The sequence below is a fragment of the Miscanthus floridulus genome, chromosome 10 (assembly GCF_019320115.1).
Source record: "Miscanthus floridulus cultivar M001 chromosome 10, ASM1932011v1, whole genome shotgun sequence".
Lineage (NCBI taxonomy): Eukaryota > Viridiplantae > Streptophyta > Magnoliopsida > Poales > Poaceae > Miscanthus > Miscanthus floridulus.
Window position 1 is genome coordinate 88,052,622 of NC_089589.1, and position 25,813 is coordinate 88,078,434.

General features: G+C 44.1%; 2 protein-coding genes across 3 annotated transcripts; both read left to right on the forward strand.

Moving 5' to 3' along the window:
- Nucleotides 1-19,723: 19,723 nt before the first annotated feature.
- LOC136485026 (CBS domain-containing protein CBSCBSPB5-like) lies at nt 19,724-22,860 on the forward strand. Its single transcript, XM_066481975.1, has 13 exons — nt 19,724-19,855; nt 19,944-20,112; nt 20,204-20,336; nt 20,460-20,685; nt 20,813-20,926; nt 21,058-21,124; nt 21,241-21,346; nt 21,463-21,521; nt 21,627-21,754; nt 21,893-22,023; nt 22,141-22,226; nt 22,306-22,395; nt 22,489-22,860. The coding sequence occupies exons 1-13, from the start codon at nt 19,728-19,730 to the stop codon at nt 22,678-22,680; spliced, it is 1,629 nt and encodes a 542-aa protein (XP_066338072.1). The 5' UTR covers nt 19,724-19,727; the 3' UTR covers nt 22,681-22,860.
- Nucleotides 22,861-23,130: 270 nt separating this feature from the next.
- Nucleotides 23,131-25,499, forward strand: LOC136485027 (uncharacterized). 2 transcript variants are annotated; one of them, XR_010766300.1, is made up of 2 exons: nt 23,131-23,718; nt 24,257-25,499. XR_010766300.1 is itself a non-coding variant. In XM_066481977.1 (2 exons), exons 1-2 carry the CDS (start codon nt 23,380-23,382, stop codon nt 25,146-25,148), a joined length of 744 nt encoding a protein of 247 aa, XP_066338074.1. In that variant the 5' UTR covers nt 23,131-23,379; the 3' UTR covers nt 25,149-25,499. The 2 variants fall into 2 exon arrangements, 1 of the variants encoding a protein (XP_066338074.1); XM_066481977.1 differs by having other exon boundaries at nt 24,744-25,499.
- The last annotated feature ends 314 nt before the right edge of the window (nt 25,500-25,813 follow it).

Sequence of the window (25,813 nt, forward strand, 5' to 3'; positions counted from 1 at the left end):
AACATCCTTGGCACAGCTGGTGAAGGTCAGCCAGACCTTCTTGGGGATGAGACTCGGATTCGTAGTCCAAGCCCACAGGTCCACCGTCTTCGTCTCAGCCGAATGCAACAGGTTGATCTCGATAGTCTCCGAGGCGCAGCGCCTGCCGATGATGCGCTCCACGATCTCTGCATCCCAGGCATGGTTCGTGATGTCGTCGAGGCAGAGCTTGACCCTGAACAGCAAGGTGACGGCCAGGGCATTCTTGAGGCTGCGACACTTGATGAAGTGGATGTGGATGCCGTGGCGCTTGGCGAAGCCCTGCTTGAGGGCCTGGGCGCAGTGGTGACGATGCTGGAACTTGATAAGGAAAGTCTCCGGGAAGTGCCTGGTGACGGTGACCTCGCCATGACGGAGCCTGAACTCGTCACGTATCGCCGCCTCGACCTCCTTGGGGCCCGTGCCAGGCGGGGCCGTCATGGCCCAGGACACAGCCGCTGTATCCTCCCACTTGCGCAGACTCGCGTCGATGGCGTAAGAGGTTGGGATGAGGCATTCATCCTCATCCGGGCGGGTGGCCGGATCCCCCAGCATCGCCATGATAGCCGAGGTCGAAATCGGAGGCGGCGGTGGGAGAACGTCGTCCCTCCTGGACGGGAGGGGATTGCAAAGGCTTGCTTGGCTTAGATGGTTTTTGGTTGCCCCTTCTAAATTTTAGTCGTTGTCTCATCGAATGTTTGATATATGCATGAAGCATTAAATATAGACTAATTACGAAACTAATTATATAGTTTGTGACTAATTTGCTAGACGAATCTTTTAAGCCTAATTAGTCTATGATTTGATAATGTGGTGCTACAGTAAATATGTGCTAATTACGGATTAATTAGGCTTTAAAAATTCATCTCGTAGAGTACTAACGAATTATGTAATTTGTTTTTTTATTAGTATCCGGACACCTCATACAACATCCTCCCGACATACCTTCTAAATTTTAGTCACCGGATCCCAACACCACTTTACTTGTAGGTTTCTCCCGGTGGCCTCATCACAAAAGCGTGCAGTTTCATTGGTCCACCGGTCAACGCTCTTTATTCTCACATTATTAGCTTAGGCCTTGTTTAGTTGGCGGAATTTTTTGGGAAATGGTACTGTAGCACTTTCGTTGTTATTTGGCAATTAGTGTTCAATCATAGTCTAATTAGGCTTAAAAGATTCGTCTCGTGAATTTCATCTCAACTGTGTAATTAGTTTTATTTTTTATTTATATTTAATGCTTCATGCATGCGTCCAAAGCACTACCGGAAAAACGTCCTTTGCCGAGATCCGAGATTTTTGCCGAGAGCAAAAACGTGGGCTCTCGGCAAAGAAAACGTTTGTCGAGCGCGGCTCTCGGCAAACACCGGCCGTCGGCAAGTGACAGGATTGCCGTGGGCCTGCATCTCGGCAAGTAACAGCTCTCGGCGAAGTGGGCCGTTTTGCCAAGAGCCGCGCTCGGCAAAAAATGCCTGTCGGCAAAACGGTCCTTTGCCGTAGGTCGCGCTCTCGGCAAAACATTGCCGCGGGCCCATAGCCGTGACCTGCCCTGACGGCATCACCGCTTTGCCGAGAGCCCCTTCGTTACTGCTCTCGGCAAAACTCTTTGCCGAGCGCCGCTCTCGACAAATATTTGCCGAGAGCCCCTCCCAGGCTCTCGGCAAATGTGATTTCTATATTTCATGTGCATGTGTTTCTCTTCTCCTAACTCTCTCCAATTAAATTATTTTCTTTCATATGCTCCAAACTTTTTTCTCTATAGACATACTACAGGTTGTACTCAATATTAAAATTTTGTATATTTTTGTAATTATTTGCTATATATAATTAATTAATTGCATTTCAAGGAGTTTTTTTAATCGATTAAAATTTGAACAGTGATTGATTTAAACACGAGAAAAAATTAAGTAGAAAATGATATTCATGTTATTTATGCATTATTGAGGGCAAATAACATCTTGTTGATGTTTTTTTTCACCTTTTATTTTACGAATCGAAGACCACGAACATATGTCGCCCAACGATTTAAAAATTCTTAAAAAAGGAAACGAAGTCAGAAAATTATGATATTTACAATGAAGTCATGGTATCACACTTGGAGGCTGTGGTAAAAAATTGAAAATATTTCGCACAAGTGGTTGCGTATGATTCTTACAATCTGAGACATCTCCGAATAAGTTTCATAAAGTTGAGAAGGATCCATTAGGTTGTTCAAACAATGTCACGGTCGAATTAGTTTTAGAGTTCCAAACTTTTTGTATAGCCATTAGAGAGCATAAGTTGTAACACGGCAAAATTTTGTATTTTCCGGAGCCGTTTGCTGTTTATTAATTTTTTTGGATATTATTTGCCGAGAGCTTCAGGGGATTGCTCTCGGCAGAGGCTCTTTGCCGAGAGCAACTGGGCCCGCTCTCAGCACAGATTTCTTTTTTTTTTACCTGGCCTGGATCAATGGTTTGCCGAGAGCTGGCTCTCGGCGAAGAGGTTTGCCGAGAGCTGCTCTCGGGAAAGATTTAATTCTTTTTTTTGAAATATCATTTTTTGTTCAGTTTGCCGAGAGCTACTCTCGGCAAATAATAATTTTTATTTTTTTTAATATTTTTTTGTGCAGTTAGCTAGTTAAAAAAATCAAACGAAATTTGAAAAAAAAAACTTTACCGAGAGCTGGATCTTGGGGCTCTCGGCAAAGGGGGAAGGTATGCCAAGAGCCTCCCAGATCTGGCTCTCGGCAAAGTGGCTTCAGACACTTAACCGTTTCAGCGCCTTATCTCTCTCACTCTTCACGCACACACTCACACAGCTGCCGCCGCGAGGAGCGCCGCCGTCGCCACGAGGAGCGCCGCCCAGCTCGGTGTGCCGCCACCGCGAGCCTTGCCGTCACCCGAGCCCCCTCGCCGCCACAGCCCCGCAAGCCCGCTCCGGCTCGCCCTAGCCCGCCACGCCCGGCCGGCGCGCGCTGCCGCCGCTGCTCTGCCCAAGCCTCGCCGCCGCCGCAGCCCAGCCAGCCCGACCCATCCCGCCACGTCCGCCCGCGCGCGCCGACAACGGCCGCGCCCGCTGGTCATGCCCTCCACGACTGGCCAGCCCGTCCAAGCCCGCGCCCAGCCCAGCCCACACCACGCCCGGCGCCGGCCATGCCCCTCCTCGCCCGCCCCGCCGCGCACGCCCCTCCTCGTCCTCGCCCTCGGCTCGTCCCTCGCCCGCGCCCTGACTCTCCCTCGCGCGCGCCCTGACTCGCCTCGTCCTCGCCCACGCCCCTCCTCGTCCTCACCCTCGGGCTCGCCCTCGCGCGCGCCTCGACTCGCCCTCGCGCGCGCCCTCGGCCTCGTCCTCACCGTCAGCCTCGCCCTCGGCCTCATCCTCGCCGTCAGCCTCGCTCTCGCCCTCGCCGCGGAGAGGAACAAGGTATACTAAGTAGTATTAGTGGTAGTAGTAGTTAGTAGTTGTAGTAGTAGTCTAAGTAGTACTAGTGGTAGTAGTAGTAGTCAGTAGTTAGTAGTTGTAGTAGTTAGTAGTTGTAGTAGTAGTTAGTAGTTGTAGTAGTAGTTAGTAGTTGTAGTAGTGGTAGTAGTAGTTAGTGTAGTAGTAGTTGCATTAGTTAGAGTAGTAGTTGTAGTAGTGTTAGTAGTAGTTAGTAGTTGTAGTAGTGGTATTAGTAGTGGTATTAGTAGTAGTTAGTAGTTGTAGTAGTGGTATTAGTAGTGGTAGTAGTAGTTAGTGTAGTAGTAGTTGTAGTAGTTAGAGTAGTAGTAGTTGATAATTAAGCTGCATGTGGTTCCTTGATATATATGTGGTTGTCGGCCATCGTGCCGTGGTTTTCTTTCAGGTTTGGAAACCTCACCGTTCAGGGGAGATGCTGCCGAATTTTTGAGTTGATGTTATTTTGCTTCTTTCTTTCTTTTTGCAGGAGCCGAGTCGAAGTACCCCGGTGTCCCCAGGTCTGCCCGCACCGCGTCGCCTCGCCACTGCACCGACCCGCCATGGCCCCGCTAGCCTGACTTCACCGCCACCTAAGATATAACCACTCTTTCTTTGTCCTGGTCATGTATCTCCACATAACCTAGTTAGGTGTCTCCCGTTCGAAAGAGATACGGTTAGAAATATGCAGATCTTTGCATATCAATAACCGTATCTGTTTCGAATTATCCATGTTTTTTTGGACAGCCCGAGGATGCGCAAATGGTGTTAGTTTTCATGGTCTGCTCTGATCCGAGACAGAGTTTCGACAGTACCTTCCTGTTGTTCTCCGAATACACAATCTCCCTGTCGGGACATGTATTTGGAGAACAGCGGGGAGGTGCTGCCGAAATTCTGTTTCGGATAGGACCAGACCATGGGAACTAACACCATCTACGCATCCTCGGGTGAGATTAGGACCTATCCTTACCTATTAGATGGTAGGAACGACATGTAGATGCAAGTCCATGGTTATATTTATTACTTGGTGATATATATGTTAGAGGATGGATGACCATGAGTGGATGTACTCGGGCCACCGGAGCGCCCGTGAGATTACTAGAGAATGGGTCAACAAGACCGAGGCTTTCATCAAGCAAGTATTTGACCAGGCTCCCGGAGCGCATGCCGTTTTTTGTCCCTACATCAACTGTAAGAATAGAAAGAGGCAGACAAAGGAGGTGATGACTTCACATCTGGCTAGGCATGGATTTACAAAAAACTATACCCAGTGGACCCACCACGGTGAAGCCGATCGTGTAAGAAAGGAGGCGGTGAGACCACGTGTTGAGGATTACAATGCTGATGCCGGGGTAGCAGCTTGGTTAGATGACTTTCACGAAGCACACTTTGCTGACAGGTGGGTGAGTGGCAGATGATGGTCGATAGGTGGGTGAGTGGCAATTGGGCGGATAACCACACCGTCCTCCGGGAACGACGTTTGCTGATGCCAGGTGTATCACACCACCAGGGCAACCTTAACATCCACGAATTCGGGGCTAGATGGGTACGTGACTTGGTGTAGCTTCATTTATTCTTTCAGACGTTTATTCCTGCATGATTTATAATCGTCTTGTTGTTTTTCTCGCAGTCGGCTGCACATCAAAACCAGCCATGCGGAGAGCTCAAGTCATGGGTTCTGGCCCACAAGGGCAAGGCGACAGACAACATCAACTGGAACCCGGACGACCCAGCCGAGTCGTTCACCAATGAGAGCATCCCCGAGCGCATCAGTTAGTACACTGAGGCGGCAAGGGGAGTCCATGGGGCAGACTGGGATCCGCACACCGCGGACATTGACGGCGACATCGTCATGAGGGTGGGAGGAGGCAAGAAGCATGGGCGGTACCTCATCGGCAACAGCACGCTCGACCCACACACCACTCCCACTCTCTCACAGGTCCGGACAAGCAGCACGAGCGGTAGCGTGCCCATACACCCAAGGCAGGACACTTTGACGCATCGTGTGGCAGCACTACAGGTTATTTCTGTTTTATTCGTCGTTCATTGGTTTTACATTCCTCGAAATTGCTTGTAACAATGCGGTGAAAAATTATAGGCCCAGGTGCATGCGCTCGAGGAGCATAAGGCTAGGGTGGAGGAAGAGCGACAGAGGGAGCGGGAGGCCGAGCGACAGAGGTGGGAGGCCGAGCGAGCGAGGTTTGACGCCTTGGCTCAGTACGTGGCAAGTCTTGGCATCACGATGGGTCATCCAGCGCCACTAGAGTTGTTCGCTCCTCCACCGCCTTACCCATACCCACCTTACTCATATGTGAGTTCAACTTCTCTAACAAAAGCTCTTTACTGTGCATGTCGGCCATCGTGCCGTTGATATGTGATGGGAGGCCTTCGTGCCGTTGATATATATGTGTGCCGGCCATCGTGCCGTTGATATGTGGTGGGCGGCCATCGTGCCGTTGGTTTTCTTGCAGTTTTTGGAAACCCCACCGTGCAGGGGAGGTGCTGTTGAAATTTTGATGTGTCTAGGCTTAGATTACAATTTTATACCTAGTTCTGCAAATTTTGACTTGCCTACGCTTAGATTACAATTATATGCCTTAGTATTACTATAATTACTAATTTTTCTTCTCCTTTGTGCAGAATCAATCAGCGGGTTCGAATGATGTGCCTGAGCAGCCGCCGTCGGGAGGGTCGTGGCACCAACCGTATCCACAACTTCCGCCACATCAGCAGCAGTCGGGAGGGTCGGGGTACCAGCCGTATCCACACCTTTCGCTGCAGCAGCAGCCGCCGTCGGGAGGGTGGGAGCCTTAGGGGTGAGCCTATTGTTCTTCATCATGTATTAGCACTTTGTGACATGAACTTGTGTGAGATGAACTTAGCACTTTGAGATGGACATGTGTTGTTGGATTTGAGATGTTTAGATGGATTATAATGTGAGACATGTGATGTGGATGACATATTTGTGATATATGTGATGTGGATGATGTGTTATATTTGTGAAATATGTGTTGTTGAAGCTGGAAATATAAACAAAAATAAAAAAATGCTCTCTGGACTCTTTGCCGAGAGTAGGGCTCTCGGCAAATCTGCCTCTTTGCCGAGAGCTTGGTGGTCGGCTCTCGGCAAACCTATTTTTTTTTTTGAAAACCACCTCGGCTGCAAATCTTTTTTTTAACAATTCTTTGCCGACGGTCGCTCTCGGCAAAGAAGCTGTCACACCGTTAGCGGTCGTTTGGCCGTTACTAGTGCACGCCAGTTTGCCGAGAGCTAGAGTTTGCCGAGAGCCTTGCCATTACTCTCGGTAAATATTTTGCCGAGAGGAGCTCTCGGTAAAGAATCCTTTGCCGGTAGATGTTTTGCCGACGGCTCTTTGCCGAGAGCTGCTCTCGGCAAATAGTTTGCCGAGCGTCAACTCGTCTTTGCCGAGAGCTTCGGGCTCTCGGCAAAGGCCGGGAGTCCGGTAGTGAAGATTCGATGTGACGGAGAATCTTGAAAAATTTTGCAAAATTTTGGAAACTAAATAGACACTACTTAGCATTGGTACCTTGCATCATGTACTTGTGTATTCTCATTAGTAGTATTTAAAGGGTTGTTTGTTTGAGCTGTAGCTGGCTTTTGGTTCTAGATGTTAACCACTTGCTATTGATTTTTATAATACTATATATTTAGCTTTTCAGCACACACAAAAAAACTAATTTTAGCGTGCTTTTCAGCTTTTAGTTCATTTTCTTAAAAACGAGCTTTCCAAACTTTTTTAAAAGCTAGCTCAACAGCTGGTCTATTTATTTCAGCTTTTATCGAACAGAAGTCAGCGAAAAAACTGAAATAAACATGCCCTAAAGCATGGCATGATCATTAAATTACTAAGTGCGTACGCAAATACGTACTACACGTACATATACACCCACGGATACGCTTGGAACGAGTTTCAAATAGATCGAATTGCGTTTCAGCCTTTCAGGACGATTTGCAGTACCTTATCAAATAAAAAAAGGACGATTTGCAGGACTGATGAGCTAGAAGCATGGCGATTCAGTCGTTATTACGTACTGTATGACTATATATGGGCGTCAAATCAAATCAAATAAATGGCAAAAGTTTTGGTGAAACGTCAACTTCTGTAGAATGCCATACAGTACAAAATTTTATGAAGCTACTAGCTACGCTAGTGTACTTGCTGGGCCGATGCAACATTGAAAATAAATTAAAAGCGGCTTTTCGAAAAGAAAAAAACAAACCAAACTATGAAAAGCAGACCAAATCGAATACCCTTATTAGCTGATCTGACAGGTTCAGAACTTAAAACATGAGATTGCCGACCCGTGAAATGGCCATCAGAAGCAGTAGAGCATGCTCATATATAAGGGATTAATTGGATTATATTATATCTCGATATCGATGAAATAGTAGCGAACATATATAATCATCTAGTAGCAGATCAGACTGACAGATTCCCAAATCAAAGAACATCAGCATATATAGCATTGCCTCCCAATCCCATGCCGTGCATACTACAGCAGTATATATGCTAAATAAACCAACAGCTATAGAAAGCAGAGATGAACATGCATGTATATGCCTCCGCACCACTCCACCACAGTACCTCCTAATCCACCCACCAGATGTCAAAGAGGAGCTAGGCCGCCATGCACGCCGCCGGCGCCGGTGACGACGGCCGGCTAGCCGAGGTAAATGTGGACGCCGACGGCGAGGACGAAGATGGCGAGGAGGGCGAAGTAGATGACGGCGTGGATGAGGATGGAGAGGCCGCTGGTCTGGAAGTTGCCGAACTCGATGATCCGGCCCTTTCCGGGGATCTGGAACAGCAGGCCCGGCGACAGCAGGATGAAGAGCACCAGCCCGATCAGCACCGGGCCCCAGTCCGCCATGCCGATCGATCGATGAACACAACACAACACTCAGCAGGATGAAGAGCACCGTACCAGCTAGCTCTGTGCTCGTGCTCCCTGTGATTGCTGCTGTTTGGTATGGCGTAGTAGGAAGAGTGTAGGACCAGTGGAGTGGAGAGAGCGTGCGTTGCGTGACTGCGTGAGACGATATATAGTGGCCTTTTATTTGGCTTTTTGCTGAGGGAATCACCAAAACTGAGGGCGGATGGAAGGTGGGTGCCTGTGTTGTGACTTGTGGTAGGAGAGGCTGACGGATCCTCTGTGCCCATGCTGGGTGTGGGTGGCTTGTCACTTGTGGCTGTCGATTAAGCCGCGTGGTTTACTTTGTTTACTAGGACCTTCCTTCACCGCTAAAACTCCGTCGTCAGAGAAAAAAAAGGAATATAGATGTACGTGACACTTGTCACGTTGGCATAGGTGTACAAGCTAGGTTATGGATGACAACCATGGCATAATAACTAAAGCCCCGCTGTGCTTTGTTTTCTTAGACGCTAACTTTTTATCATGTTAGCTTTGTTGACGTGTGACTCTATATCCCTTCTCAATGTTAGTTTTCCTAGTAATATCCTGTCTGTTGCACTTGCACCGCCTTTTTACATATGTGGCAAGAGATGTGTTACATCGGTGAGTCATATTGGTTCGTCTTTTTCCATGGAATCGGCTTTCAGGTGATGGACCGTGTAACTTTGGTTACCGTATATAGTATATCAATCCCTTTCATGGCATAATTAAAGGCCCAATATGACATGTTTTTCATACGCTAACTTTTTATCATGTTAGCACTTTGTTGAGCCCTGACTGTATATCCCTTCTCAATGTTAGTTTTCCTAGTAATACCTCGTTGTCTTCTATGGAGTTTGATCTGTGGCAAGAGAGGTGTCACATCAGTCATACTAGTTCGTCTTTTTCCATGAAATCGGTTTTTAGGTGATGGACTGTACCATATACAGTATATCAATCGCCTTCATGGCATAATTAAAGTCCCGCTATGATATGTTTTCCAGACTCCGACTTTTTATCATGTTACCTTTGTTGAGGCCTGATTGTATATCCCTTCTCAATGTTAGTTTTCTTAGTAATACCTCGCTATCTTCTATCGAGTCTAATCTGTCCGTTGCATCGCCTTTTTACATATGTGGCAAGAGACGCATCACATCAGTCATACTTGCTCGTCTTTTTCCATGGAATGAATCGGCTTTCAGGTGATGGACCATGTAACCTTGGTTATCGTATATATCAATCTCTTTCAAGCTAGCAACCGACGGAAGGCTCTTCTTTTCATTTTGATCCATACAAGTTCATTGACCTAACCTACACAACACAACCACTATTTACTGTTTAATTCTCATTGTTTTACTTTTATTAATTCAAGACTCCTTTTTAAAGCCTCCACCACATTAATCCTCATGAAACATGTTAGAAAAAAGAAAGTAAAACCTATATATTCTTAAAAACTATAAACATCTGACCATCAGTATGGTCTAATTGTCGTTGATAACAGTAGCAATTGGATCTATTCTATATTTTGAAAACATTACCCGTCTATGTCATTGCGAAAATTCTCTAAAGTATTAACCTCTAAATCTATATATAGATTATCTATCTATGCCATTTTCAAAAAAAAATTAACCCTCTAATATTCACTAAATTACCCACATATATCATTATGACAAGTAATATAAAGTAACTCTTAAACTCGCACGGCATTGACCATGTTCAATAAAGCAAACCCACCTATACCATTATGAAACAAGATGTGAAGAAAAAATTAAATTTCCATGTAAATGAGTCCCCTTCACAATTATTAAAAATAAACCAAAGTAAAACCTTAAAGATGCATCTGAATTACCCATATACTCCCGGCCCTCCAATCAACAAAAAATGATAACTAGGATATCTTCAAAGTTGCCCTAAGCATCACAAATTGTTACTACATGGCAAATGTAACTAAAAAATAGTGTCCCAAATTTCTTTCTATATATGCTTTAAATTATCCACTTCTACCGACTTAATATTGAACAAACTAACTCAAGACACCATGTACGATATGTGTCATCATTTACACCACAAATACATGTATGCAGATAGCTAGTTAATTAGCTAACATGATCTATTTTCATGTCAAAGACATAGTTCAACAAATTAATGTCTTAAAATTTCAATTAAACTCATATTAAACACACATAAACGTGTGACAAAGAAAGGTAAACTATAAATAAACAATAAGGATGGAAAAGTATACAGGATAATTGTTAACTAGAGTCTATCACAAATGAATCAAAATATAAAATACCTATACGATTAATGTGTAGAATATTAAGTAAACTCTATCACAATCGAGTAAGAAAGAGCAAAGATACAACAACTTTGGTTAAATGTGGGTCAGAACAGTTCTATGAATTTCTAACACTTATCTCTCTTAGAATTTACTAGCTCATGCAGGAGCATAAATTAACAGACTAGCAGTTTTGTTAAATAGTACTCGTGCAGTATTTTCATAGAAATATAATCCCTTCATCCCAAATTAAATCAGCCTGTTCTATGTTAAACTATTTTATATTTGACCAAGCTTATAGAAAAGAACACCAATGTTTATGATACCAAACTAGTATTATTAGTAGATATATCATGAAATACATTTTTATAAAATACTTAGTTGGTGTCATAATGTTATTGCCCTTTCTTATAAAGCCAATCAAATTTAAGATAGTTTGACTTACTACCTTCGCCTAAAAAAATGGCATTCTCAATTTCCGAAGAGTCAACTAATCATAAGTTTAACCAACTATATACAAAAAGATAATAATATTTGTGATATATAATAAGTATCAATAGATAAATAGTAAAGTATATTTTCATAATAAACACATTTAGAGATATAAATGTTAATACTATTTTATATAAATCTATAGTTAAACCAAAGAACGTTTGACTAATCACAAACCTAGAATGATATTCTTTTTTAGATGAAGGGAGTAGGGTGGTTCTAAGAATTGATTTATTTTGGGATCTAGGGAGTATGCGTCAACTGATAGGCTGTTGGCATCGTTAAATATATATGATCGAACTCCTATATTCCACTTAAATATTGAGTTTTTACTTTATGGGTTCAAGCAGGCTTCAATTGAATAGGTGAATGTTATCAAAAGAAAATTCAATCGATTAATGTGTAGCAGCGACCACTAAACTCTAGAAGATCAGAAGACGAGGTGGAGAAAGCGAGCCACGAATGTGCAATGGGCATGCAGGGACGCAGGTTGATCCCCTGTGGTTTGCTAGGAGGATCGTCTTAATCTCAGAGGCGCTGTCATGCATGTACAGTTATCAGTGAAATTTAGTTGTAAAAGGAGACATGCCAACTTGTGCATATTGGTGCAGCTAGCTATAGAAGTAGAAGATTATATGACAATATCAAGGCTAATTATCTATGCAATTACGTGGATGCGCCTTTTGCATTGTACTCTGTTTGATGTATGACTGAGGGCAGCGGTGGGGCTGGGGGGCTCTAGCCCCCCCTACCGATCCTGGGCACGTGGAGCCTCCCTAAGCTCTCCCTTGAAATTTTATGCATATATGTATTAGGTAGGAGGGACTAAGGTTAAGAGAAGATTAAAAAAAGCCTCTATTCTTTTGTTCAGCCCATCCTAAATTTTTTTCTGGCTTCGTCCCTTACTGAGGGTATCTTTTCCTAGCTTTTCTAGAAACTGGCTGGTCTACACTCTACACTTTGAGATTGACTTATTAATCAGTTGCATGTCTTTTTACAAATGTGGCTGGATATTCCATCACTAATCATACTAGAGTCTCCACGGATATCTTGGTGGTGGTGGTAGTAGAGCCTGGAGGTTTGTGTGTCCTGTCAATTTTCATTGGATGTAACATTTCAACTCCTCTGACCTTTTGTTTGAAGACATGTGCAACTTGCAGTGCTTTTCAAGCTTTTCACTTTTCCTCGCACAAACATGAATACATCCATATTTTTTGAAACAAAATGAATACATCCTTATCAGCTAAACTATGACATGTTAGTTGCGTATTTAGGCGTATTTTTAGAAGCATATAAAGGAGTACTTAGGGCATTTTTAATAATGGAAGAGGTAGTAATTAATTTAGATACATATTTGGATTATTTTTAGTAATAGGAGATGACAATTGAGTTGCAAATTTAGAAGGTTATTACTTCATAAATTTTTTAAATGACAGAGGTGGGTAATTTAGATAAAGTTTGAGGGGCTTACTTGTTGTCCCTTTTCATCATAATAAATAGAGGTGAGTAATTTGGACATAGATATAGTGTTATTTTAGACTATTTTTGTAATGCCATATATAGGTGGGTAATGTGTTAGAAAAGAGAATATACAATGATTTTTATAGTTGACCATGATTAGAGTCTAACGAATGTATGTCTAGATTTTTATTTCTTGTTGCTAGGATTTCTAGGATTTATATTTTTTTAGCTTTGTGAGGATTATGTAGTGAGGAATACTATGATAAGGCTTCTCATGTATGATATATTGCAGCCATTATTCGTCCTAGGACCTTTGTATTGTACACTATGGTATGATGAAGTTGTGTTAATATGTGCTTTAATTTGTGTACTTATAAAACTAAAAAGATGTAGCATTTTTCTTTGCTGACTATATAACTAATCCATTTAAATAACATGATCCACGACCCAACGTCGTCACCCATCAAGCTATATACGTAGAAGATCAGAATCAATCAGGTGGGTGGAGGGGGACAATGAAAGTGACGAGGAGTAGCCGTTCAAAAGGAGGTAGTTGATGGGAGAGAGGAGATCCCAAACCCAGCCACCACACCACCACCCAGACCCAGGCAAAGGCACATATGGTCACCACCCAGGCACATCGCCCCATCGGCCCATCCTCCCTCCTTCCAAATCTTTTTTTCACTCGCTTGTGATGACTGGAGTCCTCGTCCTCACACCTTGTCCTCTAGCTCGTTGTGGGGAGGGTGTGGAATAAAGGGCGAGAGACGCCCATGGTGGTCTGCATGCATGCATAGTGATGAAGGTGGTGGTTGCCATGTCCGTTTCAGCCGTGCATGGGGCTGGAGATCAGGGCACTGTGGAGCTTCAATTCACTGCCCGCAACTTACGGTTTGTTGGTAGATTATTGATAGAGTGTTTGGCAAAACATTGGAACAAGCTGTGTATGATTGCCATGCATGGTTCTTTGTATGTATATAATATATATGGCCTATTGATCATTGGTGTGTGTGAAAAAGATGGACTAGAGGCATTGTGTACTAATAGAATTAATTAACATGGAGTTCTTAGCTAGTTCGTGCTGTGGAAGAGTTATTCATTTTCTTGATAGCTCACATTAGAGGATCTGTGATAATTCATTGTATATTGTCGCTTGACAATTGAGATAGATGCTAAGTCTTGTTTATCTATTTAATCCCTTGTTGTTGTTTAACTACATAGTATGTACAAGTACAATATAGTGTATATTTGTAAACGTGGAAAGGTGGCATGTCCTTGCAACAATAATGGGTGAAAGAATAATAATATAATGTATACTTGTCCCCATTACTTGGCTTGGATTACTATATCTTCATCAAGCTCATCTAGCTTTTAGAGAACTTAGCAAAGGGGGTTTAGTATACGTGTAACTGAGGGATGGGCTTAGGATTTGTTAAACTGTGTTCTTTGTTAAGACCACCATAACTTTGTGATGAACAGAATCTACTTAGCGATAATAAATTTCTTGAACTGAAAAATATATACCATCTGTGGATCTAGATCCTAAATTGTTTCCTTTTACTTGAAGGAACTGAAACTTTCGTCCTGAAAGAAGTCATTAAGTGGGTTTACTATATTTGAAATTGGGGGATGTGCTCACTATTTCTTAAGATATCTTGCTATATCTACTGATACATTAAAGAGTAAAGCTATCATTTCTTCGAAGCCGCTTTTTTCATCCCATTTTTTACTTCCTAAATTGTCCTCACGCCTACCGTACCCCATATGTGGTCTGGATTCATGACCCATGGTCATACAAGTTAGAACAAATCATGTTCGGTGGTGATACAAAGTCCAATTCTCATACGTATTGGGTTCTGTGCAATGCACAGGCATGTTTGCTAGTTCTATGTAAAGGCTCACTTTGCAGGAAGGATATAAACATCCTTTTATCAACATCAAAATTTAGAACCTGGGAATTTTTTTCCCGTTCCTATCTTTTTCCTATAAAATTGAACTGATCCCTGTAAAATTGTTGAGTAATTCTTGCATTTCAAATTGACCCTCACCTCTTTGATTAATTTCCCCACAAGCTTTTGGATTTCTTTATATATATCTTCCAGATCTTAGAATGTTTTAGTTTCTCTAATTCTCTAGAAGGAATTTAAACTGTTCATTCAAGGGATACAATTTAAAACATAATATACATAACTCTAGCGCCGTACTCCATAAGATTGTCATTAGGTACGGTATATATATGCTTGAAAAGATAAATGTATTTTCCATATATAATTTGGTTTTTTCCCTAAATAAAACCTATTATTCCTGAAATCAACGTTATGGTGGTAGTACTACAAGTTAACGTTCACAATTTCAGCAGAACGCAAGTCAAAGGGGCCAAAACAAGTCTGCTCACCATGCATTGGTACAGAAGAACATACCAGTGGTGCATCAATTAATTGCCCCATACAATACATACTCCCTCTATTCTCCTAGAGCTGTCTTAAGTCAAACTTTTTAAATTTTAATCAAATTTCTAGAAAAAATGCTAAGATTTATATATCAAATTAGTATCATTAGATTTATCATAAAAATATATTTTCATAAGGTGCTCATTTTATGTTATAGATGTTATTGCTCTTTTCACGGATTCTAGGAATTGATTTATTTGGAGAGAGATGGAGTATATAAATCATGCATGGGGCACACGCATAGAAGAAAAAAAACCACAGTACAAATCAATGTAATCTCAACAATTTTAGTTGACGCTTTTTTCTGCCCTAAAAATGGTTTCCGTTTTGTCATCTCATCTCATGACCAAACCAATCAAAAGGATCTCCCAACTCTCCCAAGTGAAATTGCGCCACAGTTCCTTTCCAGCTAACAATAAGGGGGGACCAAGCAAACAGACAGTGCAGGGAGGGAAGCTTCCTGGCTGTGGACCGCCGCGCCGGCCGGGATTAGGTGCCTGTGCTCCATCATCACCAACTGTGGCCCTTGTCATTGTGCATGGGTGGCTGTGTGTTGTTTTGGATGAGCTCGTGGCATGCACACACACACACACAATTATTTGGTGCTTGGATGTATATGTATGCTTGGACTTTGGAGTCATATACGCATGTGCACACGTACAGTTGCATACGTGCACAATGTTGTGGGTGGAGAATGGAGAAGAGCAACGAGTGTGGATTATTGTGAACGATTGTTGCTCCTAGTGTTCACTTTTAGATAGATGGATTGGTTGATTTATTAATTTGTTGCAGATTGCTTACTATCATAGATTCTCCGCCTTTATAGTAGACATTGTTTTTTAATGTTTTTTAGACTACACATTACAACACGCACATCATCGTTAAATCCTGTAAAGTTCGCTCTCACGGGGAGTTGAACTCATGACCTGAGGTAGTTTTAACAACAACAGCTACATGCCCTTTTGCTATATTTTTTTAAATAAGCATCGCTTTCTATACCTTCTTGATTGTTGAATTGATGTTAGTTGTCATGGCTTCAAATATTTGTAGCGAGTGGACGGCCTATGTCGCTATAACGTCCAGATCGGCAAAATAAACTTCGGTCACCACTCACCAGTGCAACAAGGTCCGGCCCGACAAATCACTGGGCCTCACTTGTTTTAATACAGGTCTTGTGGAAGCGAGAGCTAAAGGACTTTTAATTTTTGCAATTTTTTTTTTTTTGCAAAATAAGTGCCTGAATCTAAATTAGCAGAAATGGCGGTTTCAAATTGCACCAATTCAATAGTTATAATTTCATATTTTTCCATTTAACCGATTTTTTTCCACACGGCGTATATTAGAAAAAAGAAAATTATAACTTCTCTATATGAGCGTGGATGGAGATAAAATTTCTATAATAATTATAGAGATCGGCCATATCTACAACCTTGTAGCTCGTAGTGTTTTCATGTAAAGCCATCTTGGTGCCAAAATAATCGATAAAATGTTTATAACTATAGATATAGATCTGAACCTTTTATCGACTATGTAGACACTATGATGGTTTCAAACAAAAAAAACGTTGATGAGCTACAAAGTTGTAGGTCTCATACATCTCTAATCTCATATAAATCTATCTTCTTTCTAGGTCAAATGGAAATTTTATGATTTTTAAGATACATTGTGTAGAAAAGGTAAATTCTGCCGATTCAAATCACATAAAGGGAAATTTTGCTAACTACTTTAGGAAAATCTCATTATTTCAATTAAAGATATGAGTATATATTTTTCAAATATTATGATTTGGGAAACCTTTTATTTTGCAAATCATAAAATGAGAAATAAAGAAAATTTAGAGCTAAATTATCATCTATGAAGAGGAAAGAGAGAATAAAAGTATATCAACTAGATTTACCTACCGTTATAAAATGGAATTATCAACAAAGGCAAAAGGAAGGTGCATGAAGAACTTAATAGCAAAAAGTTTTAAATTCACTGAAATTTATAAGCAGAGACATGAGGGTGGTTTGGTTGATAAAGCTGGTATCATTTTCAGTTTAGCCTTGAAACTCCATATTTCTTCGACGCTCTTACCAATATACCGCAATTCCTTGAATTTATATAGTGATATATGTTGGCAACATATCAGGTGCAAACCAACCAACCTATGCAAACTTAGAAACTAACAATCAGAACCACTAGATGTTGATCCAATGGATGGGGTGAGGGGGCTTAAGCACAAAAAAAAGGCTGGCGGGTGGGGGGCTTAAGCGCAAAAAAATCCCACCTATCACCCCATCCATTGAATCAACATCTAGTGGTTCTGATTGGTAGTTTCCAAGTTTGCACAGGTTAGTTAGTTTGCACCTGATACGTTGCCATATATGTTCTTATCAGACTCCATATTTTACTTTTTGAAAATCAAATATCTTGAACTCAAAGTCTTGAATTCTTATCCAAGTTACACATTCCATCAAACTCAATACTTTTCATATATGAATAGTCGAATTTAGAAAATATTATCAAGGTAGACCTTAAATTACCAAGGCAACCGAATCATACTCATTTAACTTTTTCCCTTTTTCAAAGAAACATGTAAGAATTTAATATAATAGCCTTTTTCAAACTAAGAACTTCATAAATAAATAATTTTATAATTTATAACTTTTAAGCTCCTTAATATATACATTAAAATTTATTTTAAAATTATAATATTACATTTATTTAATCATAAAAAATTATAATTTCATGAATAGATTTTTGACATTATGTTGTAAACTCAGACATGGACTTTATTTTACCAAAGCAAAATTTAAAATTTAAGAACCTATCGATGCAAATTAGATTTTTGAAATTTGTCTTTTTTTGTGATTTCTAAATCCTCTTTAAAATTGTGAGAGTTAAAACTAATATACTAAAGCTATATATTTAGTTGAGTAAAATGCATGGCCATTTCTTGAACTTGATTTGGCTGTCATGTCCTAAACTCTCAAAATGATACTTTTTAGCTCCCAAACCAATCCTAGGGTGTTGAATATCATTTTCAGGTCATCAAACTTGTCACAGGATGTCATCCAAATCCAGGTCTAAATGGGCATCAAGCACTCCAAGCTTCGACACTGTGTTCGGCTGGTAGATAGCACAGTGAATTTTGGATGGTTTTGGATGATTCAATAGTGTTCTGTGAGAGAGAATAAGCTGAAACAAGCTGGAACAAGCTGGAAGTGTACCAGCCGAACGCGGTGTGAATCCAATAGGACCCACTAGAGCACAGGTTGGTCCTTGGCGCTTCATCATCGTGCTCCCCTTTTCTCTATTCCGGCACTCAAATCAGTGTGGCACTGCATTTTTTGTCAACATACCCACCCCTCTCTGCCTTCTTTATCCTCCACCTACGAGGCAATGGAATCCTTAGTAGTGGAGGTGGCGAGGGCCTCAATGGTGCTGCTACGGGCTTGTTTGGTTTCTGCAGTACCTCCTAAAATTTCTGTCACATCGAATATTTAAACATATGTATGGAGTATTAAATATAGACTAATTATGAAACTAATTGCACAACTTGCGACTAATTTGCGAGACGAATCTTTTAAGCCTAATTAGTCCATGATTTGACAACGTGGTGCTATAGTAAACATGTGCTAATGATGGATTAATTAGGCTTAAAAAATTCGTCTCGTAAATTAGCCTCCATCTATGTAATTGGTTTTATAATTAATCTATATTTAATGCTTCTTATTAGTATCTAAATATTCGATGTGACATAAATTTTAGGAGTGACTAAACAACGAAACACCCTCTTAGTTAGACGAGGAAGGTGGACGTACGGCGGCTTTGCTAGTGATTTTCCACCTTTGTAGCCAAGCATCGACGTCAACCTCCAATGGCATAGGGACCATCACATGTGATTTGCTGCAGCGACCTGTCGCAAAGACAGTGGGAATGTCTGCATCATCGAGTTGCTCAAACCTAGAGAAGAAGGAGGGGATAGAGCGCTGAAGGATGATAAGTGGGACCTAGTAGTCAAGACCTGAGTCACAAGGGATCCACCGTGGCAATTTTCTAGTTAAAAAAATCTCGGACTGCGGAGGATAGCATGCGCCCCTCAAGCATTCAGATTAAGATAGAGGACTCTTCACCCAGTTCGAGAAAATCTCCGAATCTCGTACCCTTCCTACACACAGGGGCCGCTACCCTATGAGTGGGCTGGTGCCACAAAACCCCTATGTGTAGGCCGGTGCCACAAACTTGTGCTTTGGGTAATGTCGGGGAGACGAGGTTTTTTTTTTACCTCTAGCATTGCAATTCGGCCCCGTGGGGGATCAAAACCCAGGCCGCGAGGGTGCCACTCGGAGCACTTGACCAGCCGGTCTAGCATCCGTTGGCGCAATTTCTAGTTAAGTGACAATTTTCTTTTCAGTTTTATAATTGAAAATTTAATTATGGAAGTGTGATATATCGACAATGTGTGTAGACTCAAACTTTTATATGAAGCAATCAATAAATATGTACATCTTTCTTTCCCATGTTAACCGCAGGTTATAATTGAGAGGAGCACCCTGAGTACGTCGTGCAATTTTTAAACAGCATTTTTCCTGGACAAGGAAAAAAGCGCGGGAGGCAAGGGCCACCTCCGACGTCCCCGTAGATAGGCAGGCCTCAATTAGGCGCACGCACGACGTACCTGTCTAGTCGATCATTGGTCCCGTCCGTCCGTCCGCAGCAATGGTCGGCGGCATGTCACCGCCGCGGCGGACGCTGTCGATGGGGAGCGGCGGCGCCATGGGGCGCCGCGCGCCCGCCGCCGCCGCCGTGATGAGCGACAGCCCCAAGCCCGGGCTGTCCCGATCGATGTAACATGCATGCATGCTTTGAACATAACATGCACGCACGCGCGAGTGTTGTCTGCGATCATATATCTGACCGACGCGAGGCATGCAGGACCATGGGCGGCGAGCGCACGGTGAAGCGGCTGAGGCTGTCCCGGGCGCTGACGGTCCCTGAGAGCACCACCGTGCTGGAGGTGTGCCGCCGCATGGCCGCGCGCAGGGCCGACGCCGCGCTGCTCACGGACTCCAACGCGCTGCTCTGCGGCATCCTCACCGACAAGGTTGTTCCTGGCCCTGTTCTTCCCCCTTGTTCACAAATTTTTGAGTAATTCCTCCAAACCGTCGAAGATCATGGGTTCCATTTATATATAGGACATCGCTACGAGGGTGATCGCGCGCGAGCTCAAGATCGACGAGACGCCCGTGTGGAAGGTGATGACGAGGCACCCCATCTTCGTCCTCTCCGACACGCTCGCCGTCGAGGCACTGCAGAAGATGGTCCAAGGCACGTGTTCAATTCCATTTTCCATCACCGGAGTGTAGGACCGTGCACATGACATGACTAAGCGTGGATCGATGTCTTCTCTTGTGCATGCATTCTCGTCGATGGACCGATTTCGTGCATTAGGCAAGTTCAGGCACCTGCCGGTGGTGGATAACGGCGAGGTGGTGGCCATGCTGGACATCGCCAAGTGCCTCTACGACGCAATTGCCAGGATGGAGAGGGCGTCCGAGAAGGGGAAGGCGGCGATCGCCAACGTGGCGGCTGGTGACGACAAGTACTCCATTGTCGAAGCTCTCAAGGAGCAGATGTTCAGTCCCTGCTTGTCTGCCATTGCCAACGAAGACTCAACGTTGGTTAATTAAATTAAACAACCCTTCCTCTGATCCATGGACTTGCATTTCGAGCACATTTTCTTTAGATTTATTCATGGACTAGTGTATGGATTGACATCCTCATGTCTATGAGCTTGTGGACAGAGTCGTCATGGTGTCACCTGGTGATTCGGTTCTTTCTGCAACCAAGAAGATGGTGGAAGTGCATGCGAGTTCAGCTGTGGTGGCTGTAGGGAGCAAGCCTCAAGGCATCCTGACGTCAGTGGATTTAATTTATACTTGAATTCATGTGCATTGCTCTCTTGAATTGCTATGAATTTATACTCAAATTGGTACCCTTTTTGGTTCTTGTTCAATTCCTCATCATATATAATGCTTGCCTCTGCCAGTTCAAGGGATATCTTGATGCGTGTGATCGCCAAGAACCTGTCTGCGGATGCGACTCCGGTTGAGAAAGTATGTAAATACAACTGAGTTTCATGCATGAACTAGTTTGCGCAACTAGATAAGTGATAATTGAGCTAATTTAACAAAGGTGAACATTCTTTTATATGATGCAATGCAAACTGCAGGTTATGACTCATGACCCTGAATGTGCCACGGTTGACATGCCTATACTGGACGCCCTACGAACCATGCAAGAGCGTAAGTTCTTGCATCTTCCAGTGATGGACCGAGGTACGTGCACCTTTTCATTCATTTCAGGGGAAAAAGAATGATCAGGGAAACATACTGAATCTGATTAACCAACCTCAGTCCTGATTACATTTTTTCCATTCCATCCATGCTGGCAGACGGCTCAATCATTTCAATTATTGACGTCATCGACATCGCACATGCCGCGATCTCCATCGTAAGCTCTCTGTTCATCCGTATGCTGAATAGTTGCTAACTGTGCATTTGGGTACTTGGGTAGTGGGAGATGCCTACCGCCTACTCATTGCGCAAAATGGGACAGGTGGAGAGCAGTGGTGGCGACGGTGCGGGGAGCGACGACGCGGCAGCCTCCATGATCCAGAGGTTCTGGGACTCCGCCATGGCCTTGGGTCCCCTGGACGACGAGACGGACACCCAGTCCCAGATGAGGTTGTTTATTTGCAGGAGCTCTGAACTTTTCGATCGGTTCTAGCATAACTCATATACACTGTCTGCTGGCCTTTCTCATTTGATTGATACGACAGTAGTTGACTGACACTGTTAATTGGTTGAACTAACCGGCGGCAGCGAGGCGTCGAGGTCCCAGATGATGTCTGATGTTCACCACGATTCCGTGGGCGGCAGCGTGGCGGGGTTCCCGTCGTCCTTCTCCTTCAAGCTCCAGGACAGGCGAGGACGGATGCACCGCTTCAGCTGTGGTATGGTACTACCAACGTTGCAGCGTTTCCATCAGAGTAACCTTTTAACCTGTGCAGTGTGAGATGTTGCACTGTAGCATTTCCGACACGGTGATTGAGGTTTGTGCTGCACTGCAGAGGTCCAGAGCTTGACGCCGCTGGTGACCTGCATCCTTCGAAGGCTCGGCGCTGACATCGACCCTGACCGCCTACCGCAAATCCTGGTATATATACACGAGTTTGTACATGATATACGCGAGTCATGGATAAGTTGCAAAGCCTGCAATTTGTGCGTGCGTGCAGTACGAAGACGAGGACCGGGACAAGGTGGTGCTGGCGTCTGACGACGACCTCGCGGCGGCGGTGGACCACGCCAGGCTCGCCGGATGGAAGGCACGCATGCATGCTTTTGAATTGAGCCGCCCTTGCGTCGGTGACGGTGTGTAACTACCGACTACGACTGATCAATTCATGGCAAGCATGCAGGGTCTGAAGCTGTTCCTGGACTACTCCGGCACCACCGGCCGTAGGAAAGCGGTGGCCTCCTCCAGCGGCGCCGCCATGGCGGTGGGCATGTCCAGCCGGGACGCGTGGGCGGCGGCGTACAGCGGGGTCGCCGCTGGGGCCGCCCTTGTCACTGGGATCGGCGTCATGGCGTATCTGCGAAGATCCTCCTAGCTGGCAAGCTAGTGCTACCAGTACCACGCCAACGGGTTATTCCTAGCTGTCTTGGGATCACTAGAGGCAGTACATATACAGTGGGTTACCCAAACCGGTGCGTGTATGTATTATGTCTCGACGTGTGATGTCACACCTTAGTTTTAAAGAAACGAACTAATAAGCTATATGCAGGTTGTATGTGACTTAATATACATACCCACCAGCGAAATGCCGTGCATAGACAATAAAACTTCATTACAAAATGATTCATGGGAGGGGAGACGCGTGAAAATGATTCATGGGTCCATAAAAGAGAGAAAATATACAAGACACTCAGCAGAAGCAGAGTGGGTCTTCTATTAGGCCAGTCTCAATAGAGATGCTACGAGGATTTCATAGATATTAAATAAGATGACACATCAACAAAAATAGAGTTTTTGCTCCGTATTAATGAAGAGAGGAGAAACCGTTTCATGGGGATGAAATGAGCGAGCGTCGTTTGCAAGTCGTTGGAAACGGGATAACATCCGCACAGAGCCGCTTCGTTTCGTTTCATCGATCCCGTGCTCCGGCTATGAAGAGGCGCGCCTCCGTCCCCTTCTTCCCGCCTGCTCGTGCCATTCTTTTGCTTGGACTCTCTCTTTCCCCTCCCGTGGAGCAGAGCCGAGCAAGCCGGTGGAAATCTAGCGCCGGCCATCTCCTCTTCATGGTGCGCCCATGGAGGCAGATCCGGCGCCGGTGGAGAGCATAGGGTGGCGCGACTCCGGCAAAGGAGTAAACGGACGCGGGGGCAGCCAGCGCAGCGGCAAGATGGCGTCCAGGCTTACGTCGTCACTGCCTTCGACTTCCTCGTCACTGTCGTCGCTGCCGCCGCCGATTTCCTTCCCAACGCTCCCTCCAACGGCCTCGCTTGCTCCGGCGACTTCCTCACCTGCCCTGCCTCCACTTTCTTCACCTGCGCCGACAACTTTGACCGCGGCCACCGCAAGGAGCAGGATGGGGGCATACCCCAAATTTTCCATCTCAACATGGAAACCAACAAGCCCCAAATCCATGGTAAGTAGTTGATTTCGATGTGTAGAGATGTAGAAATTGATGCATGCAAGTAGTTGATTTCAGTGTAGACAAATGCCTGCAAGTAGCTGTTTCATACATGCTGGATGTCTCTACAGACAGAGTTTCCCTGTCACATGCAGATGCAGCTCATGAACCTTTGCTCTCTGTGTAGAAATTGAGCAGCACATGCTTGATGTTTCTGTTTTTCAGACCTCAATGGGAGATAGACTCTAGAAGGCATTGACAAGTCAGCTTTTTTTTCCTAATAAAATAGAAGTAGAGGTGATGTAGGTCTTGCAAATGACTTGGCCTCTGACATCTAGCAGTGTAGATAGTAACATAAGGTCTGATGGTTTTCAGCAATGTAGCACCTGATGGGAAGCATTATGACAATCTGAAAGATAGAGACATAGCAAAAATGTGAAACTGAAATGCACAGTAACATAAGGTCTATGGTCATTTTGATATGCACAGGTTTTAAATTGTGTGTGAATTTCAGGTCTTACCCAGCAGGTTCTAAATTGCGTGTGAATTTCAGGTCTTATCCATGAATTTCTAGGGCATGATCTTGTTTCTAGCCATGAATCCATGATGGAGGCACCAAGCTTTCTTATCTGTATCTAATCTGTGATATCAGTGACCTGAACCCGCACTTTACCTGCATTCTGCACTTCGTATGTATTAGGAGACACCCATAGTAACCTGAGTGAAACTGAATGTCTTGTGAAACTCTCTTGAGATGGATTCAGCGGCAGTAGCTTTTGTTCAGCTATTCTTGAGAAACTGAGGCCTGTTCGTTTGAACTAACTTCACCAGTACTTTTCAACTAACGAACAATGTTTTTCTCTCGTAACAAATCAGCATAAGCCAAATGTCTTTCTATTCTTGCCCGTGTGCTGCTGCTTTTGTTCAACAGCAGTGGCACCTGGCTTGAGATGGATAAACATAGCTCGCAGATTTTCCCCATTTCGGTGTCAAGCACTGGGCCCGGAAAGTCTGACCAATCGTTGTTCGACAACAAAAAGAGGCGCAGAAGGCCAGAAGCCATCTCCTCTTCATGGTGCGCCCATGGAAGCAGATCCGGCGCCGGCGGAGAGCACAGGGCGGCGCGGCTCCGGCAGGGGAGGAAAAGGACGCGGGGGCAGCCAGCGCAGTGGCAAGATGGCGTCCAGGCCTGCGCTACCGCCGCCTTGGACTTCCTCGTCACTGTCATCGCCGCCGCCGCCGATTTCCTTCCCTACGCCGCCTCCAACGTCCTCACTTGCTCCGGCGACTTCCTCACCTGCGCTGCCTCCACTGTCTTCACCTGCGCTGCCAACTTTGCCTGTGCCGCCGCGGCCACCGCAAGGAGCGGGATGGGGGGGCATACCCCCAATTTTTTCATCTCAACAGGGAAACCAACAAGCCCCAAATCCATGGTAAGCAGTTGATTTCGATGTGTAGAGATGTAGAAGTTGATGCATCCAAGTAGTTGATTTCAGTGTAGACAAATGCCTTCAAGTAGGGTTTTTTTTTTTCTATCAAATACGTGCAAGTAGCTGTTTCATACATGCTGGATGTCTCTACAGACAGAGTTTCCCTGTCACATGTAGATGCAGCTCACGAACCTTTGCTCTCTGTGTATAAATTGAGCAGCACATGCTTGACGTTTCTGTTTTTCAGACCTCAACTCAATGGGAGATAGAGTCCAGAAGGCATTGCTCTGTCAGTTGTTTTTTCTAATGAAATAGAAGTAGAGGTGACGTAGGCCTTGCAAATGACTTGGCCTCTGACGTCCAGCAGTGTAGACAGTAGTCTGATGGTTCTCAGTAAGGAGGAATTCCTTTTGTGCCATTAAAAAAGATCGTAATGACCTGTGAGCCTCCGGAAAAGTTCAACGGTCTTTAGCGTCACTGCTTTAACTTTTTTGTGCCCTCCATGTCATTGCCGTCAGTTTGGGCTCTAACGCCGTCAAACTGCATGCATAGTTATTAGGACCGGACCGGAGATCGAACCGGCGAGGCCATAGATTCACTGGTTCACTGGTCCAACCGTTTAGAACCGGTTGAACCGCCAGTTCAATTGTTTTGGACCGGTTAAATCAAACCGGTCACAA

Coding starts and splice junctions, on each gene's coding strand:
- LOC136485026 (XM_066481975.1), top strand. CDS start 19,728: ATGGTCGGCGGCATGTCACCGCCGCGGCGGACGCTGTCGATGGGGAGC. Junction 19,856..19,943: donor CCCGGGCTGTCCCGATCGAT/GTAACATGCATG, acceptor CGAGGCATGCAG/GACCATGGGCGGCGAGCGCA. Junction 21,125..21,240: donor ATGCGACTCCGGTTGAGAAA/GTATGTAAATAC, acceptor TGCAAACTGCAG/GTTATGACTCATGACCCTGA.
- LOC136485027 (XM_066481977.1), top strand. CDS start 23,380: ATGGAGGCAGATCCGGCGCCGGTGGAGAGCATAGGGTGGCGCGACTCC. Junction 23,719..24,743: donor CAACAAGCCCCAAATCCATG/GTAAGTAGTTGA, acceptor GACAACAAAAAG/AGGCGCAGAAGGCCAGAAGC.